At 44.1% G+C, this 18,624-nt stretch overlaps 1 protein-coding gene across 1 annotated transcript in view; it reads left to right on the forward strand.

Moving 5' to 3' along the window:
* Positions 1-271: 271 nt before the first annotated feature.
* The window catches only part of SLC4A11 (solute carrier family 4 member 11), a gene marked incomplete at both ends in the record, with an annotated part of 90,403 nt that continues 72,050 nt past the window's right edge, over positions 272-18,624 (forward strand). The window contains 2 exons of the mRNA XM_082482777.1: positions 272-497; positions 13,532-13,582. Coding sequence (XP_082338903.1) covers positions 272-497; positions 13,532-13,582 — 277 coding nt within the window. The remainder of the gene's footprint in view (positions 498-13,531; positions 13,583-18,624) is intronic.

The raw sequence follows: 18,624 nt of genomic DNA on the forward strand, positions 1-18,624 counted from the left end.
TTCGGGGGGGGGGGGGGAATTGTAGTAATGCCAATACTTTTTTGAATATTATAAACCTGGCTTATCAGCCCGACGCAGAGCTGGAATTTGTCTCTTCCTGTGCTGCATCTCTGCTTTCTGAGAGGGGCGTTTAAATACAGGCTGGAGACGCAGCCTTTCCAGTGTGCTCTGCTGGGCTGTGACAGCAGCAGCGGGGCTGCTCGAGCGGCTTTCTTTTTGCACTAATTCCTCTCCAAAAAGGAACTTCTCGGGGAGAAGGCTCTGAGACTGCATGTCCCAACAGTACCCGCTGAAGGAGGTGAAGGCAGACGCGGTTTGCTTCGTACCTGGCTCTCCTATTTTCTCCGTCCTAATGGAGCCGGCTTCTTTTTGCTACCCCCGGCTCACCTTTCTCCGCTCGCCCTACGGCCAGTTCGGGGCGAGCGCTGGCTCTTCACAAGACTTGGCCCCATGGCCACAACGCTTGGTGACACAGAGGTGGACTGGGCCGGTGGACGGTGCGTGACAGGGGATGGAAAGGGTTGGGGACTGGGGAGGGGGTGGTATTGGGGTAACAGAGAAGGCCACTGAGATTTGGGGGGGCTTTGGAGACAGTGGGTGAGGAGGTAGGCAACAAAGGTAGGACTTGGTGGATGCATTCATACAGTTTTCTTGATGCACTCTCCTCTTGGACTTCTCCTGGTGGTGCTCGCTTGGCCACTGTCATCTCCACCTCAGAGCAGCTTTGGTCCCTGCTACACTCTCATGCCTGAGCAGGTTGGCCAGGGAGAGCTGATAAACAACCTCAGCATGGAAAAAAAAATAAAAATAGAAACTGATCTTAGCCAGTCTTTTGTTTCATAAGCTTGTTCACTTGCTGAAATGAATCCGTCAGTGTTTGAAACCTGAAATACCTGCTGGAGGCTAGGCAGGCTCGTTTCACCTTTAGGGTTGTGATGCTGTCAACTCTGTCCTTTAACTGTTATTAAAGGTATTAAGTGTGGGTATAGGGGAAGGTATTAAGATTCTCTATTGATTTGTCTCGCTACAGGGAAGTACCTTAAGAGTATTAGCTTGATTCAAAATTTTACCCGTCACTTTACTGCGAAGAATCTATATGGAGAAACTCGGTAATTTCTGCTGTTCTAGGATCTGAGCCCTGCTGTTAGTGCTGATCCCATGGACAGGAGTCTTGACTGTAAAACTTTTTTGAGAAGGTATTAAGCTTGATGAGATGAGGTCCTGAGCAGCCTGATGTAGCTTTGAAGGTGGTCCTGCCTGGAGCAAGGAGTGGGGCTAGAGATTTCCGAGGGTCTCTTCCGCCCCCGTGTACATTATGAGCTAGGGTATACTGCCTTTACATCTTATTAACAGTCTAAATATGACGTGCCTTACCTGGGAAAGCTTGTCAGGTGGCATGCAAAATAAAAAAATAAAAATGGAGGAGACTGGATGAGCAGTCTCGGCAGAGAAAATGCGTAGGAGGTGTTTAAAAACATGCATTGCCTGTGGTTTCATGCAGCGGAAACAAGTCTGTAGCAGGGACTGAAAACGGGGGTATGTGGCTCTGACTGAATCCCTCAGCTAAAAGTGATGCCTCTTCCTGAGCCGTGCCCTGCCTCGCCTTGCTTTGCGCTGGGAAACGTTTGCTGCTGCCTGGTAAATATGATCCCTGGTAAATTTTTACTTAAGTCGTGGTAATTGTAAGAGTTACTGTAGGGGAGTGACCCAGTCTTGCCAGCATTTGGATAACTCGCTGTTTATTTCTGTCTTTTTTTTTTTTTTTTTTCTTTTTTTAGGGCTCTGCCTTTTCTAAGGCTGACTTGATGTTGCTTTGGGTAGTTAGGTCCCCCCCTCTTTTTGTTTTTTCTTGGCCAGCAGAGACCATTCCTCAGGGCTTTAAATATCCAGCTGGGGGAGACTTGGCTTATTGTTATGAAAATCTTGAATTGTAAGGAAAGTGAAGCAGTAGAATAGGCTGGAGGAGGGGGAGGATGTGGCATCTTCCCTCCAAAGCTTTTTAGGGACTGCATAGTCGAGCGCTGGGCTTAGATGTAAGTCTCTTTAGATGAGGCGAGGTCTCTTCAGCTCTGTTTTGTGCAACTTGCTGTTTTAGTGCAGACTTATCGCCCTGTTTCTCATTCCCTTATGCAGGCTTCTCATTGAATGCATGTGTTAACCCTGGCACTGCTGTTGCCTGTGCAGCTGAACTGTCATGCTGGGTAGCGTGGAAAAAAAAAAAAAAAACAAACCACGACACTGGAGCCCAGCTCCGCAATCGGGCAGGCACCGCGCTTGCAGAGTATAGCAGCTGTATCTTTAAGAAATTTGCTATATCTACCTCTCAGCAGCAGGTTTTCTTCCCTCCTTCTCTTCTTCCTGCATCTTCACATCCTCTTGTTTTCCCTGTACTTCTGTCTGTAAGGTACAGTATCTTCTCACTTCAGTTGAGCCTGGCTGCCACAAAGCTTTTTTTTTTTTTTTAAGGAGGCACACAAGCTTTCTCTGTACAGCATCCAGCAAAAACTGCCGGCTCCGAAGTGCAGGGTCACTTTAATTATTCTATTTTTCCTCCTTGCTACCAGAGGCAAATAGCTCCGAGAAGCAGTGGGATCTGGGTGGCTGGAGGAGAAAAACCCGAAGCCCAGCCTTGGCTGCAGTGGCATGCGGAGCGGTGCTTTGCAGGCGTGAAGTTAGCGGCTTGCCGGCATCCCTGCTCCGGTTGGGAGAGCTGGGTTGGAGGTGCCCATCTGGGAGCTAATGGGTCACGCTCTCACTCCACCCATTCGCCACTCACCAATTGGAAGTGAGGGAGAAAGATGCTCTGGATGGATTAATATTGGAGCCATTGAAAAAGCACGAGCCATTGCCGCCTCAGCCACCTGAGCAAGTGGCATTTGGGAACAAGTGTGGTGGCTCAGGGGGAGCAGCCAGGAGGGGAGTGGAGGCTGTTTGAACAGCATCTCTATTAAAGAAGTAGTGCAGGTAAGTTGTGTTCTTGGGGGGAAAAAAACAAAAAACAAACCAAAACCAACAAAAAAACCCCAAAACTGAAGCACCACTGTTGCTGGGCGATGCATTCGGACAGGAAATCTAGAAAACCATCTCTGCCAGCTCTTTAATTATTTAATTCACTAAAGTAAGGCAGTACTTGATGTATTTTCAATGGGCTTTGCTGCTTAGTGATGATATCTATTGCCTGTGCCGGATGTCTCTGTGCTGTTGTGTTTAAGGGTGGAGAATACCTTTTGAATTCAATTTACATTAACCAGAGTGCTGTCTTTCAGGGTTTGAATTTAGTTTCAAGATATGTATGGGGAGATGAGCACAAGGGATCTTACCTGTCCTGTTTTTTTTTTTTTTCTTCTCTAATTAATGCTAAAACATCCTAACAGCCTGTCTACAAGGCTTTACATACTGATGTTTCACGTGGGGAAAGTGCAGTGCTGAGTGAAAACAAAATGCATATATGTAATCTGCCTAAAATGCTAGCAAACATCATCCCTGTTGCTGTAGCCATGGAAGCCATGTAGACGAACCATAAACAATGTCCTGATGAATAACACTCTATCATGGATTGCCAGTCTGCAATTATTTCACCACTGGACCAGGGCATTTTTATTTTGGGTTAATGATGGACAGCAAAATCGGATCTGGTGCTGATGGCTCTCCCCCCACCTGTTGTGTTATCACTGCTGCTGTTTTGTGGCTCCTAGACCTAGAAACTCTATGGGGTGATTTGTGTTATCCTGCCAAGGCTGTTGTTATTTGAAATACCTGTTTCTGTGGGGACAGTTGAGGCTGCAGAGGGCAGCTGGACTACTATTTGGGTATCCTTTGGACTGTTTTCCCTTTTAATGGGAAGGGGAGCCTTTTTCTTTTAGTGTCTTGCCTGGAACCACAACTGAAAGTGTGTTTGGTGGTCAGGTGGCTGGATTTGCTGTTCTAGTTCTGTGTCTTTCCGTGTTTCCAGTACAGGGCTTGGGTTTGATCTAACCTCTGGTTTTGGGTGAATTCGAGCTAGTTTCCTGTTTCATTCAGATGCTTTTTGGGTCGTAGTGGTGGCGGTGAGTGCAGGAACAACTTTGCTGCAAAGCTTGGACCAGGCACTGCTACCTCTTTAGTAACTGTTTTTGTTTCTGGTGGCAGTAAGACAGGGGCTAAAAACTTCTTTTTGTGTCCCGAAAACATGATCCTGGTACCCTGGGAGGATGCTGGAGTGTGAAATAGGTGGTGCTGGAGCATCTGTTCCACCTAACTCCAAATACGAGGTCTTATAGCTACGAATTTACACCTTGCAGCTGCTTAATTTTTATGGTATTTAATAAAACTGAACCACTGCAGGGAACAGCTCCCTTCCTCTGAATAGCCCCAAGCAAATGAAATGTTGATAGACAGTCTCTTAACCATTTTTGCATGTTTTACACAGTACTGCTGCGGATAAGTGGCAGGTGGTGGCCTCTGGAAGACCTGCCTGTATAAGGAAAGCATCTCAGCAAAGAAATATGTCTAAAGCACCTTTTTTCAAGCCACACTCAACCCTGACCAAGATTTGGGGCCATTGCAGTATCTTTTTTTGATTAAGAGTTATGAGGTTTTTGATAGGGCCCTGCAAGTGAAGGAGCTGTCTGAAAAGCTGTCAGTAAGAGTTAATGCTTTCTAAATTATTTAAATGTTTCAGGAAAAATCTACTGAAAAGCCTCAACTGGTCTGTTCTTGGGCCTTTGCCAGCTTGTGGGATCTCTGGAGGTATTTGTTTTTGCTCCTCTCCATGTTGCACTTATGCGAGAAATCCTTGCAAGTCTTAAATTGCTTTGTGTGTTGTGTTTTGTTTGGTTTTTTTTTTTTTTAGAGGGCTCAACAAAATGAAACCTCCCCCTTCAACCTGGAGGGAAAAAAAAAAAAGGCAAATAGCCTAAATTGTCTGCCTGCCAGCCAAATCCCAAAGTGTTGTTGTGGTGTTCCCCCACTTCTCGGCTTGTCCTGCTCACCTATGAAATGCTGGCTAAGAAACCTGGCAAAGGAGGAAAAGAGATCCTGTTAGCAAAGCAGCTGCATAGCTCTCCATTTACAGGGTCGCTTTGTCTTGTGGCTCACCTCTGGGAGGCACCCTTGGATATTAATTGCTTGGGTGGGCTAAATTGCAATGAGTCAACCTGGGCAGCCTGGTGCTGCTGGTGTCAGCGGTGCTTGGATTTACCAGCCTTTAGTGTGCATGGGGGGAGGAGTTGGAGGGGAAGGTCTCCCATAGCTGTCACTGCTGCAGTCAGTGATCTTTTATGAGATGGTTTTATTGTGATGGGTGCTCTGGAGGAAGCTGGGGAGGGGATGAAGAGAGGGGAATTGTTCGATGCAGTGAGGAAGATGCTTTGAAAGCAGACATGTCTGATCCCTGAGCCTGTGTGTGGGTGTGTGTTTGCTTGGGAGTGCGCAGGCAGGAGGATGCTTCCTGCTTTATCCTTTCAATATGATGCTTTCTATTTTCACAGTCAGCGACTGTGAAAATTAGTTCTGAGGTTTTGTTTACCAGAGTGACCATGGCATGATTTAAGACCTCCTCACACTATTTCCCTTCATCAGAAGACTATCCAGCTCCTTGCATATAATCCCTGATTTGATACTTTAGTGCCTGCTCAGTCCTGAAGCTGTGAAGTTGTGGTTTCTGGCTAGATTGGGATTGGCATGCTGGGGTGGTCATGTTGATGGAGGATGCTGTTTAGATAGATCCATGGAGCAAAAATTTATGTACAAGTGACTAATGCACCATGGGATAGCCTAGAAAATGTCAGAGGGCTGGTGTTGTGTCCTCCAAAAATCAGAGAAATGGGACACTTCCCAGGGTGTTTGAGATGTTTAGTTTTGGTAATCCAGACCTCTTAGTCCTAAAACCGGGAATTTTGGGGAAACAAAACCCTTGTGGGAAGCAAAGAGATAGTGAAAATCCTGTAGGGATACTACTTCTAGTAGGGGGGCAGGGGAGACAAGTGGCACATCTATGCAATTCTCTGACAAGAAGAGGATGTTAAACATAACTTTTTAAAAGTGCTCTTTACCAACAGAAATGTCTTCTCCTGTGAAGTTTGCTAGAGGATTTGGCTGTGTCTACACATGAGGAAGGCAAAGCTTGTGTCCTTGCAGGTCTGAGTCTCTTGGCTAAAGCAGCAATTTGCCACTGGATTTGGCTACTTAAAAGCACCTTCTTTCTCAGTGTGTGCTCTGGCCAATGCTTTTTTTCCTCTTCTAAAAGCTTACCAAGGTGAAGGGGTTTGGAGTAGATTTAAATCTTCTTGGATCATGACTGTCTTCTAGACTGCTTTTGAGACCTCAAAAGTTGCTTTTCTTCTAGGTGGTTGCACACAGAGGGTGTTTTTGTCAACCTGTTTAGGTAAAGGTCTCCAACGAAAATCTCTGCTTTATTACAAAGTGGTGCCAACACCTGCTGGTGTACCAGCCTGCATTAAACCTCTAGGCATGCCATGTGGGGATGAGCCCCTCACCCATCCTTCAGTGTTTGGCTGTGTTTTTCAAAGGTTTGATAGCTTCACGAGGAGGAGGATAAGCTGAGAAGAAAAGTGGGGGGCACCAGTGTAGTAGGGGAACATGGACAGAGGGGAGTCTGCTGTTCCCATGAGTACTGTCTGGAGAGCGCTCTTAGGCTTTCACTGTGATGACTGGTACGTTACTAACTCTTTACTCTTCAAATACTGTTGTAGAAAGCAGTACTAGGAAGGTATTTAGATGTGTGTGATGGGTCTGTGGATATAATCAGAGGGGAGGAGGAACACAGCTGGTCTGCTGTGGAGCTGGGTAGCTTGTTGTGGGGTTGTGCTTAGCCCTTCCCTGCAGCTATGCCACTATCAATACAGGATAGTATAAGGAGGAATAGCGCTCTGGTGTGTCTTGTGAAAGAAGGGTTTATCCCCCTCAGCCTCCGCTGGGGATGAAACATGGGTGTATGTGTGTCTGCACTGAGAAAGCACACGTGGTGCTTGCAGGGGGAGCAAGGCTTACTGTAAAACTGCGGTGAAGAAGAGTCTTTTAGTTGATCTTGATTCTTACCCCATCAAAATAAAACTCCCTGGAACATAATGGTGCTGATTTTTCCCGTTTAATGACTTACAAAAGGTTGTTTTACCCCTCTTGAGTTTTTTCTATTACTTCTTCCTTTTCCTTTATCAATGAAAACTGGTGCTTTCTGGGAAAGGTCTATGTTTGGACTTGCCAGAGGCAAGCAGTGCCCATACACCGTATTGACTGGGCATTTTCCTGCCTAAGTATTAACAAGCAAGCCTTACTCATCTTATGCTTCCTCGAATTACGGTGATGGGTTTTGGAACCCTGACTCTTGTGTGTGGTGTGTGTTTGTTTTTTTTTTTTTTTTTTTTTTTTTGTCACACCTCTCTAGATGTAGAGGAAAACAAGTAAAACCGCAAGCTCTTGTCCTGTGTTGTCAACTGTTACTGCCCAGAACAGCAGCTTGGGGTATGCTTATCTTTGACTGTGCCATATGAGCTTTCACCAGCGTTTTCCAGTTGAAGCGTACAGGGCTGTAGGAAGGGTTCAGCTACTTAAGGTGTAGATAAAAATGAGAAGTGGTGAATTAAGGCAAAACAGCTTTTTGCATGCTGCTGTCCATTCATTCTTGCTGACTTCGGTGGTTTTAAATAATTTGCAGCAAATGTCTCCACTAGGAGACCTCGGTGCTCAGTTCTTCCCTGAAAACTGCCAAAATCTCATGTTTTAAGAGCACAAGTGAAGCTCTGTGGGAGGATCCTGCAATATTGATATACTTGGAACTGATCAGCTAGTCAGTGTGATCAGATTTGCTGTCTGTGAGCTTTTTTCCTATTCTGCGGCGATGCAGTTGTGTTACGAAAGGAGTTTGAGGCTTTCTCATCTTCCTGCTGTCGAGCTCTTGCTACATACAAAGATTTTTAAACTCTCAACTGCAGGCTCCTTTCAGCAATGTTCCACATAATTAAAGAAAGAAAAAAGTTCTCTCCGGCAGGTTTGCCTTGGGATATTATTCCTTGTGCGTGTGGTGGGGTTTTCTTTTTCCCTCTTAAGTCTGTCTGGTTTTTCTGCTGACTTCGGGTGGAGGAGGGGAGCAGCATAGTTTGATTAGGTATTTGAAACACACAAATTGTGGCTCTTCCCCTGCCCCAAATTGCATGAACCTGGGTGCAGCTCTCTGGTCACTTGTGCTGCTGCACGCTCCCTTGTCCTGTGATGTTAATTCATGGTGGGGTGCAGAGAACAAAGAATACAAGCGAGGTCAGAGTTTAATATTAAATATCAGGTCTGATGGAGCCTTGGATAGGGATAGCCTTGTCATCTTTCTCCAGATCTAAGTCTTAGATGAGCCAATACACTTGTTCAGGCTGGATCTGTTTGAGGTGGTGCAACCAACTGCAACATTCCCCATCGTGCAGGGAAGCTGGTACCCAACTATTTAACGGTAGTGATGGACACTCTTACCAAACTCCTGGAAGTCAGCTCGAAGTAGCCAAAACCCTGCTTCAAAACTAGAGCCTGAAATGCTGAATTGTCTCCTGGAAAGTAGCTTTGTGCCTTCCCCCCTTCCCCCCCTCCCTCCAGATAACTAAGCAGTTCAGTCTGTCATGCTGAGAATTGGTAATTCCTCCTGGGAGGAAATTGGGAAAGTCTAAAGGCTTTTTCAGCTGAACAGGTGATTTTTTTGTTGTAACTTCTTGCTCAGACTCAAGTGTTTTGTTTTATCAACTTTAAGGCAAGATGTTGCAAAGCAGTAGAAATTAGGATATTGGAGCACACACACAAAGATGATGAAGGTAGCCAATATTTTCCCATCAGTACTTATGGTATACCTAAATGCTCAGGGTGTACAGGCTGCCTATGTTCAGAGACAACCCAAGAACAGCCAATATTAAAGGTCCTGTAAATGAAAAAGTACCTTTCCAATAACTCTTTCAGAATGGTGTTTTCTCAAAGTAAACTGCAATTAAATATTGAGACACTAGAACTTGAAGAGTCTTACTGGAGGGAAATTGTAAAAGCTGAAGTCTGTAAGTACTGCTTGTAGAAAACTTATTAGAGAGCTACGTTTTGCTTCAATATAAGGCTTGTGCTGCAGAGGGCTGTTTACTTGGAAGATGCCAGCAGCAGAACATCGTAATTGAGTTACTGAAGTATCCAGAGAATGTGTTTTTATTTGTAATCCACTAATATTGCAAGGCTCAAGAGAACTTATTACTAACCTTAAAACAAGAGAGTTAAAATGGGTTATTAGATCTGAGACACATTTCCCCTAGGAATTTAATAATGGAGGACAGCATGGTAGGGTTTTGTCTGTTTTTGTTGTTAAATGCAAATGTAAAAATGGTAAGAATGTAAGAAATCAGGAAGTATACCCACTTCTAGTCTGATACTTCCCTCTGCAGATCATCTGATTCATCCTAGTCCAAAGACCAAGCACCTTAAATGACAGCAAACTTGATTTTCCTACCAGTTAAGAAGTAAACTTTGTATACCTCCCCGTTGGTGGCTCTTGGACTCACTGCAATAGCTTCAAGTAAAAAGGAAGTGACTTCCAAAATCTTAATCTGTATCCCTGAGTCTAAACAAACACGCTTTGTTTTCCATTTTGCTGCACTTCAGTACTTCAGCTCTTCACTTTTACCTTTGAATTCAATGCTTGTGAAGTGATGAGAAACTAGTCAGAAGCTTTTCTCTAAAAAAGCAAGTAAGTAGTGACACTTTTAATGCCTGTCCAATTTGGTCTCATCTAATAGACATCCCTGTAGGGAATAAGGTGGGGTGGCATTAGAAACTTATTTGCTGGAGTAAATTAAGTCTGAAAAACAAAGAGCACTGCTTAAATTGTCAAAAGAGCTATACCACGTGCTTTTTGGCAGATAATAGAAGTTGGTATCTTGGTCTGGCGTCTGGCTGTCCTTGTACGTATTGGATCAGAAAGCAGACTGGAGTGCAAGGACATAAACCTTTCTGTGAGAGATACTAGAGGTACAAGAGTGAATTTGCTGTGTTGTGTATCTTAGCTCCTCAGGGTAATGCTTTCCAGCTTTGTCTCTAGAAGCCTGACCTTATGTCTTGCTGAAATTGATTTGTTTGTATCTCTTTAATTGTTGAAATCTGAAAGAAAACCTGGAGGAAACCAACTGTCAATGTGGCTTTGGGGGATTTGAGGGACTTCCCTTGGTGTGCAGGTGTGGAGAGGGCAAACTTCCACCATGTAGTAAAAGTGCTCTCCAGGCTGTAGGTCTCTTCCTCCAGCCTGCAGAGGCTAACACAGGGACTGATTTTTATACTTCATGGAAACACTTCTGCAACTTCAGGCAAATGCTGGAGCATTGTAATGTTGATCTGTAATGTATCTGGAGACTCGTATTCCTGCCTAGGTTTCCCTAAGATAAACAATTGCATCGATTACTGCAGTGTTTTATAACTGCCCCTTGGTTGAGCTCTTTTTTTCAAGAGTGGAGGTGAGATGGGGAGAGGAAATGCAGGTTGGGGGGTGTGTGTATGTCAGGCTATGGGTATGTACCTTATTGCTAGAGAAGAGAGGACTCTGCTGTCAGTTCTGCACAACTCAAACCCATTGCTCCTGTCTTCAGCAAAACATGACTAAGGAGCTGATACCTTGGATATTAATATCCCATAAGCCTTGTGAAAGGAGAGGCATGTGGAGCCTGCTGATGTGTTTGCCTTGCTGACTGCTACTGAGCGTGTACTTAAGCACAGTCTAGCTGGCCCTGTCCTTAACTAGCATCCCATGAACATGACTATACTTGCTTGTGCTAAACTGATTGAGGAAATATGGGGAGAAGAGGGCTGATGCGTAAGGAGGAAAGATATTAATTGTGCTCTCTCCCAAACCCGTCTCCTTTGTTCTGCTCAGTTAAAAAGTTAGATGGATACCGCTTTCTCTAGATTCTCAGAGATGCAGATGATGTAGTCCTCAGTCTGCTCTTCCTACCTGTACTTCTGCTAACGTGTTGACCTTTAAGCTAGTCCCATAGCTCTGTGTGTGTCTCTGGGCTTGTGTAAACACCCCCATCACCTTTTGCCTCATGGGCATAGTTACACACCATTCCTGATGTTAATGTACGTAGCCCCTTCCGTGGGAGTTGTAACAACTTTTCAGAAGGCTCCAACAAGGCTGGTTTGAAGTCTGAATCTCATTGGCGCTATGGGACAGCATTACGTAGGGAGAAGACAAATTGCCACTGCTGGACTTCAGCCAGGACATAGTAGGGTGAACGCCTGACTTTTTTTTTTTTTTTTTTTCCCCAAACGTGCCATTGCATCTTTAATTACAAGGTTAAGACCTCCGTTTTATGACTCATCTGAAAAACAGCACCTCCAACATAATTGCCTGGGCATGTTGCCTAGGGGACTGTTGCTCATTAGTGACTCAGAGGAACGAGTGCCACCTAATGAAATGGCACTACCTGTTGTAATACCCCAGCCTTGCCCTTTTCATGCCTAGTGCAAGCAGCGAGCAAACCAGGGTCTCCCGTAAAGGTGTGATGTCAACCTGGGCAATGCTGCAGTTAGAAGGTATTTCTAATGAAGAAAGCAACCAGCTCTGAATTCTTGTTCATTAGGCATTATCAACCCATAGAAATAGGTGTGTTCAGTTAAAGAAAAAGCAAACAGTGTCTCATTTTGCCTAGTGAAGGATGAACATGTTGCTTGAGGCTCCCTTAGAAGCCATAATAGAAATGAGAAATTGATATACCATCCTGGTGGGGATGTCAGTTCCTTGGGTAATCTGTCTGCCTAGGCGTATTCTGTTTGTTTCTCTGAAATACGTAAATGCAATCATTACACAATAAGAGCCTCTTTTAAAAACTTTCCTTTGATCATTAGTGTGCTAATCAGTCTGGATGGATCTTCTCCTTCCCTTCCAGGTGGAGGGAAACAATTGACTCGTGTAATGGGTGCCCCTTGGCCACGGTGCATTTGTTCCTCCAACTCATTGTTCTGGGATGAACTTGGAACATTGTGTTTCTCTCTTGGACCAGACGCTTGAATTGCCCTTGGGTTTGCGTGTTGTGGTTTGTTGGTTGTTTTTGTGTTTGTTTTTTTTTTAATGGTCATCAGGGTGTCCCTCCAGGAACCTGTGCAGTCAAATGCTATCTGCACTTGAAAGGTCTCATCCGTGCTGGGCTGTGACAAGTGTTAGGGCTGGAAGGTGCTGCCATCGGTGGTGCACAAAGGCTCCCAATGGACCAGGATGAATTATGATGCTTGACAATGTGGCATACTGTAAAGTGTGTGTGTGTGGGAAGTACGTAACCTGTAAGCCAAAAGTTATGGGGTAGAGAAAGGGTCTTTGGGAAACAGTTTCATGCCTCAAACGAAAAGCAGGAAGCCTAATCTGTAGAACAATAAAGCAGGCAAAACCTCTTTCCTTGTTGGCCCAAATTCATCCCAGGCTTGCGTAGGTAATGTTTGATTAACCTAATGAAGTAGGGAAAGACAGAGCAAACCTATTCCTCTTTCTGATTGCATTTTGGCTGGGAAGAAGACTATAAAGAGGCAGCATCTAGTAGCAGATTTCTAAGGGACTGCTTTGGTGACTCTTGCTCAAGGCTTGAAATAAGGAGCTCTGTTAGCTCACTGTAAAATAGGACATGCACCTGTACAGAAAAGCTGGTGCTTCTAGCCCACGCAGTCTGAACTGTCAAATACTGTTAGTATTAAAAACAGCCAGGCTGGGCTTGGGTACCAGACTTTGATCGCACCCGAAAGCAGGTGCTCCTGTGCTGTTTGTACACCTCTTTGCATGGTAAGTACTCAATTTGCCAGCAATTAATTGCAGAACTGACTCACTAACAAATAAAGTATGTTCCATAAAGAATCATGGTTATTTGGTCCTGGTGCTGCTGTGTGTGTGGGTTCGCTCTTGGTCAGTGTCATTTCCCGTTTGTGGCTTCCTCATGAGACCCCATTGGTGCCAATGGTGTTTGCTGCAAGACCCCTGCTCAGGAAGCAGGCCAAGGAAGGCTACAGTGTTCTGGTGCTTATCTTCAAGTGCCAAGCACTCTTTTGGGATATCCAAAATTAGGAGCAGCAGAATAGGATGTGAAATCCCAATCTCCTCTAAATTGAGTTGTTGTCTTCTAAAACAAACTGGTTCTTTTTATCTGAGCATAAGATACAACCTGGACTTCATTGTGGCTTGTATATTTTTTATAAAAGCCTCACAGATGCTTAGCTCTTAATATTTTTGGAGGCACTTGTTCAGGTTTGATAGGTTACTGAGATGAGGCTTGTCCTGATCTTTAGTCTTGCTGTTTTGTGGTCCCAGCCCAGGATGTCTGAGTACTTCTTTCAAGCAGTGACTGTGATTGTATAGGATATTCTGGTAAATGTTAAAGTCAAGAAACAAAAGGTTAAAATTGCCACATTCAGGAAAATCTGTTGCCTGCAGTATTTTGGGGCTGGCGTTCTGCTGCAATCCAGGCTTACAGAGAGTTTAGTGGTAAGGTGAAGATATTCAGCATCTTGATGATTCTTATGTTTCCTTTTTTCCCTATCTTTCTAGAGTCTCCACCAGCAGCGATGTCAAGAAATGGATACTTCTTTGAAGAGAGCGGCAAGTATTATTTGACTTCTTTGTGCCTAGTATTGCCTTATTGGAGAGAGAGCTGCACTATAGGGTTAGCTGAGAATTTGAAACAGGCGATAAAAAATCCATTTAGCTTAAGCAGCATGCAAAGACCGTCTTGCACGGTAGTTGTGTAATCTTGCACTGGAAACAGACTATGTGCTTTTAAATCCTGTAGATGTTCTAGATATTCAAAGCGGTAAATAATCATCTTCGTTGTCATCAGTGACTATTCTGGGTGGCTCCTTGTTTTTCAAGTTCTTTCATGACGTTTTCCTGTGAAACAGGCTGGCAGATGTATTTGCTTGTCTTTTTCTGGAGTGGGGATCATGTGTAGGTGTCAGATCCCTTTGGAGACATCCTGCCAAGAGTATCAGGCAAATGTTGGATGGCTCTGGTAAATGCATCTTTTAGTGTGAAGTGCTGTCTAAGATTTGTTCTTTGAAGCAAGATTAAGTTGTGGAGTTTGGAAACTTGGATCATCTCCATCAAAGGTGGCTGAGTTCTTGGGGATATTGGACTCGTAAAGGGCTGAAGTATCGTACAGCCAAACTTGAAGTGCAGTGAGATCCCAAGTTCTCTACTGGTTTTGGAGAAATAGCATGTGTGAGTGTTGTTAGGGAGAGATTATCTTGAGAGTTCAACTTAAGACCAGCCCCTTCAGGATGTACCCTTTAAGGGCCTAAGGTTTCTTGCCCTGGAGAAGGTGCATTGCTTGGACTATTCAGGGCTTCCAAATGATGAGAGCAGAAGACTAAAATACTCCAGTTATTTAGGCCTATAGATGCTTGTAGCTGTCAAAAGGATCATCTTTCTTCTTCCAGGGGTCCAAGTCTTAGGTTAACATATAGGAAGGGGAAGCTGAATGTCTGCCTGATGTCAGCTGCAGTAGATCCGGCATTGCTATTGACAGCACTTCCTTTGGCATTGGCTCGCTTGCCTTCTCTGCAAGTGTTACGTGGAGCCAATTTCTAGGAGTAAAAGGATAAAATTGGAAGCGAGTACTTTCACCTCTAGTAAAATGTCTTTTCTGAAGGCTGGATTGAGTAGCAGAAGGGCAGAAATTATGCCTGACCTCAGGGAGGTTTTATTTCTCTGGTATTTGCAGGTTTTCCAAGGTCATGTAGGGCATGAGGTCTGGGTAGCCCCGCATCCTACCTTCCCTGGCTTGCTTGTGGCCCCTTGGGATGTGGTTGGTGTTTCTTGAGGACTGGGAATGTAAGAGGGTGATCCAGGCTGGGACCTGGAGAGATGACATGTCTTTAGCTTCTGGCTGAAAGCAGCAGTAAAGGCTTGGTGAGAAATGCTGCTGTATGATTCAGAGGAGGGACAGAGGTGGCCATCGTCTTGTGCCACCTACTTCATCCCAAGCCCTCCTGCCAGAGGGAACATGCACAGCCGTCTGTTCTAGCATCTTATGTGGAAAAGCTCTACACGGCCCCTCCCAGGACTCAATGTCTTGTCTTCCTCAAACTGTCCAAACAGAAAAACAAAAACCAGGCAGATATCTGGATGACTTTAGAACACATTTGTAGTTGCGGCATTCCCTGTCCAAAGCTATCCTATGAGATAAGCTTTTTTGTCAACTTGGTGCCATGGCAGTGAGCATTTATTTCTGCCCTATTTGTGTTACTACTCAGCTTCCTCCTTTGTCTTAAGTAGATGGCACCTTAGAGCAACCATAAATGACATTGTGAAACTTCTTTCCTGTTATGCTTCTATACAGTTTGGGGGAAAGAGGGAAGGTTGCTTGCAAGTTCCTCTTCAGCCTGCATGCAGTATTGGATGCTATATTAATTGTGATAGAAAATGATCTCTCGACTATTTCACACTCAAATCTTCTGTCATTCTTGTTCCTCATTACCAACTGACCTTTCTTAAAAGTTCAGTTGCTGTTGAGCGATGAGTCACCTTTTACTGCCTGATTTAACTGAGAGCTTGTGTGCTTCTGCACAGAATATATGGACAGCGCATCTTGGGGCTTGCCAGTGTGAATATTCACATCCTTCTGTGAAGCAGTGCTTTGGCTCTCTGTACAGAAGTTTCATGCACTCAGATTCTTGAAGACTTAACCATAAACTTAATCAGGGCGAGACGAAACCATAGTGAAATAAGTTACCTTTTCACATAGTTTCAAAACTGCTTGTTTTGAAACAGAGCTATGTAATCATTAAGCTGTTTCTTGGCACCACTTGTTCAGGTCTGCCAGTTCATTATGGAGACCAGGAGATGCTCTTGCCCCACCCTTAGAATAAAAAACCATAATCCCCTAAACTGTGTGGTGGTGGTGGGGGGGGGGGGGCAAAGGAAAAAAAATAAACCTCTCTTTGATTCTCTTAGCACTTATGTTTTTCCGTTTTCTCAGTAGAGAAACATCTTTTGATACTATTGCTCTTTGCACAGTCGAGCTTTTTCCTTATCTCCTCCAGAGATCTTGCATATACATATGGTTTTCTGTATCCTTAGTAATTAGGATGTTTTTGTTTCTGACTATATCTGAGGCTCTGTTCAGAGACTGTGTCTGCCAGCGAACTTTTTTCTTCCCCTTGTTGTGTTCTCAGTATCAGCTGCAGCAATGCTAAAATTTAAAGGTGAGACTTCAGTTTTTGTTTAAACTGTTGTAGTGAGGGTAATCTTGGCTGCAGCACCAAAGCAGTGTTTTGTAAAATTTCCTAGATATTTACTGTTCATAAAAACTTAGTGAAGTATTTAATAATTTGTAGCTCTGTTAATTGCTGAGGAAAGTCCAGGAAGGATTTTCTAGTCAATGGCTGTTAACGTATGAATGTTCTGGGAGCTGAAAGGGTTATTATGGTCCCAACCATGTATCAACCTATTAGATAACCTCTTAACTGGCTAAAAATCTGGAAAGTTAATCAAAAGAGCCCATCTCTTTAGCTCCAAGTGCTTGTTTCCAGCGTACTCTTGTTTTCCCCTATTGCTGGAAGAACATGATTGAAAGCCACTTTTGTGGTCTTTAGTGCATTGCATAAGGTAAACGCATGCACTATGGCGGGGGGGGGGGGGAAGTCTGTTTAGTAGCTTGCTTTTCATAGAATCATAGAATGGTTTAGGTTGGAAAGGACCTTGAAGATCAAGTTCCAACCCCCCTGCCATAGGCAGGGACACCTCCCACTAGACCAGGTTGCCCAAGGCCACGTCCAGCCTGGCCTTGAACACCTCCAGGGATGGGGCCTCAACAACCTCTCTGGGCAACCTGTTCCAGTGCCTTACCACCCTCAAAGTGAAAAACTTCTTCCTCATGTTCAGTCTGAACCTGCCCTCTTCCGGTTTAAAGCCATTCCCCCTCATCCTATCACTACATGCCCTAGTAAAAAGTCCTTCCTCGTCTCTCCTGTACCCTTCAGGTACTGGAAGGCCACAATAAGATCTCCCTGGAGCCTTCTCTTCTTCAGGCTGAAAGCTTTTGTAGAAGCAACACTAAAAGGAAAAATAAAGGAATAAATTTGCCTGGCCAGTTAAAAGTTTCTGATGGAGGGTGTGGTGGCAGCAGGTATGATGGCAGCTGTTGGCCATGTTCTGTTTTCAGTCTATGTATTCTGTCAGTTTTAATAGTTGTACTTTAACATATCTTGCTGATGAAAATCCATCTTTTTACTCATTGTCTTGAGTCTGTGGAACAAGCCTCTTGCACAAGCAAATGAACAAAATCTGGCATGGTCCAGTGATGTTTGCTGTCCCCCTAACCCACCCCATGAGCAGGCTGTGTGTTTAAGTCATGTGAATCTATAGCAAGGTGGGTTTGTCAAATGAGTTTTCTTCCTGGTGAATTTAAGTGACTAATGAGATGATTGCGTAGACCCGATCCAAACCTGAAGATAATTGGAGTTCTGATGAAATGCAGCTCAGCAATCAATGTTCAGAATAACTACTCATCAAGCAGCACATTGTCTCTTGGCTGTCAGCCTCCTGCACCCTCCTTGGTGGTAGGGGGGGAGTACCCAGTGCCTGCCACAAGTGGATTAGCTCGAAAGGCATTGGTGTTAGCTTTGAGTGATTAAAATCTGCCAATGCGTGATGAGCTTTTTAATTGACCCAGGAACTTTCCCTGATAAGACACAACTGGAGGCTTTCTAGTTCCTCTTGCAAAATCCAAAGGATGGAGTCCCAGTGTAGTGCTGGGGATACTTGAATTGTTGCATTGTTTTAACGCTGGCTCAACAGATATTGCAGCATAAATTTTTGTCTTCCAGAGCAAATCCCTCACTGCTTGGTCTCCTCTGACTTATTAATTGCTTTTGCTGGCACAATAAATTGCAGTTGTGTTGAAGGGCCCCAAGGCCCCAGCCTGGCTTGGGATGTTTGGATATATTTTATCTGCTTGTTTTTGTTTTTCAGTTTGCAGTTCAGTTTGGTATGTGTGCTGTGGGTTGTCTGTTTTTTTTTTTTTTTTTTTTTCTTTTAAATTTGTCTTTATCTGTCTTGGAATTGTTTGCCTAACAAGAAGATTAATCTCAATGTCTTCGTGAAACAAATCCTTTCGCAATGGGTTTCCCCTGATGAGATGCACAGTTTACCAGTGGGAGATGCACTGCTTCTACCTATAGAGAGCCTGATGGGGTGGCTTGCAGGTCTCTTGCAGATTTTCATTTCTGAGAACTGTCTATCAAGAGGCCTAAAATGAAATGAACACTCCTGATTTCTGTGGATTCTGGTACAGAACTGAAATTCCACGTGCTGCTATGTTTTGTAAAAACAAAACAAAAAATAAAAACAAAGCCCCACTGAATTACTTGGATTATTCACAACATTTCCTAGAAGTCTGGCTGCAAAATACAATACTGGAATTAATTCAAAAGTGCCTGGGTTTGTGTGTGTGTTTTTTTTTTTTGTAGCAGATCAGTTCTTTCAGTTCTGTTATGAATTATTGCTGAAGTGGCAGGGGAAACTTTGTATTTCCATCTGGTTCTTTGTGACAAAAAAATGACTTGAAGGGTTGAAAACATGCGACTGAAGTTATGGCTGGCCAGTATTGGAGAGATCTGTTATTTAAAGGATGCAGGTCTGGT

Source organism: Vanellus vanellus (genome assembly GCF_965231255.1).
Source record: "Vanellus vanellus genome assembly, chromosome: 4".
NCBI lineage: Eukaryota > Metazoa > Chordata > Aves > Charadriiformes > Charadriidae > Vanellus > Vanellus vanellus.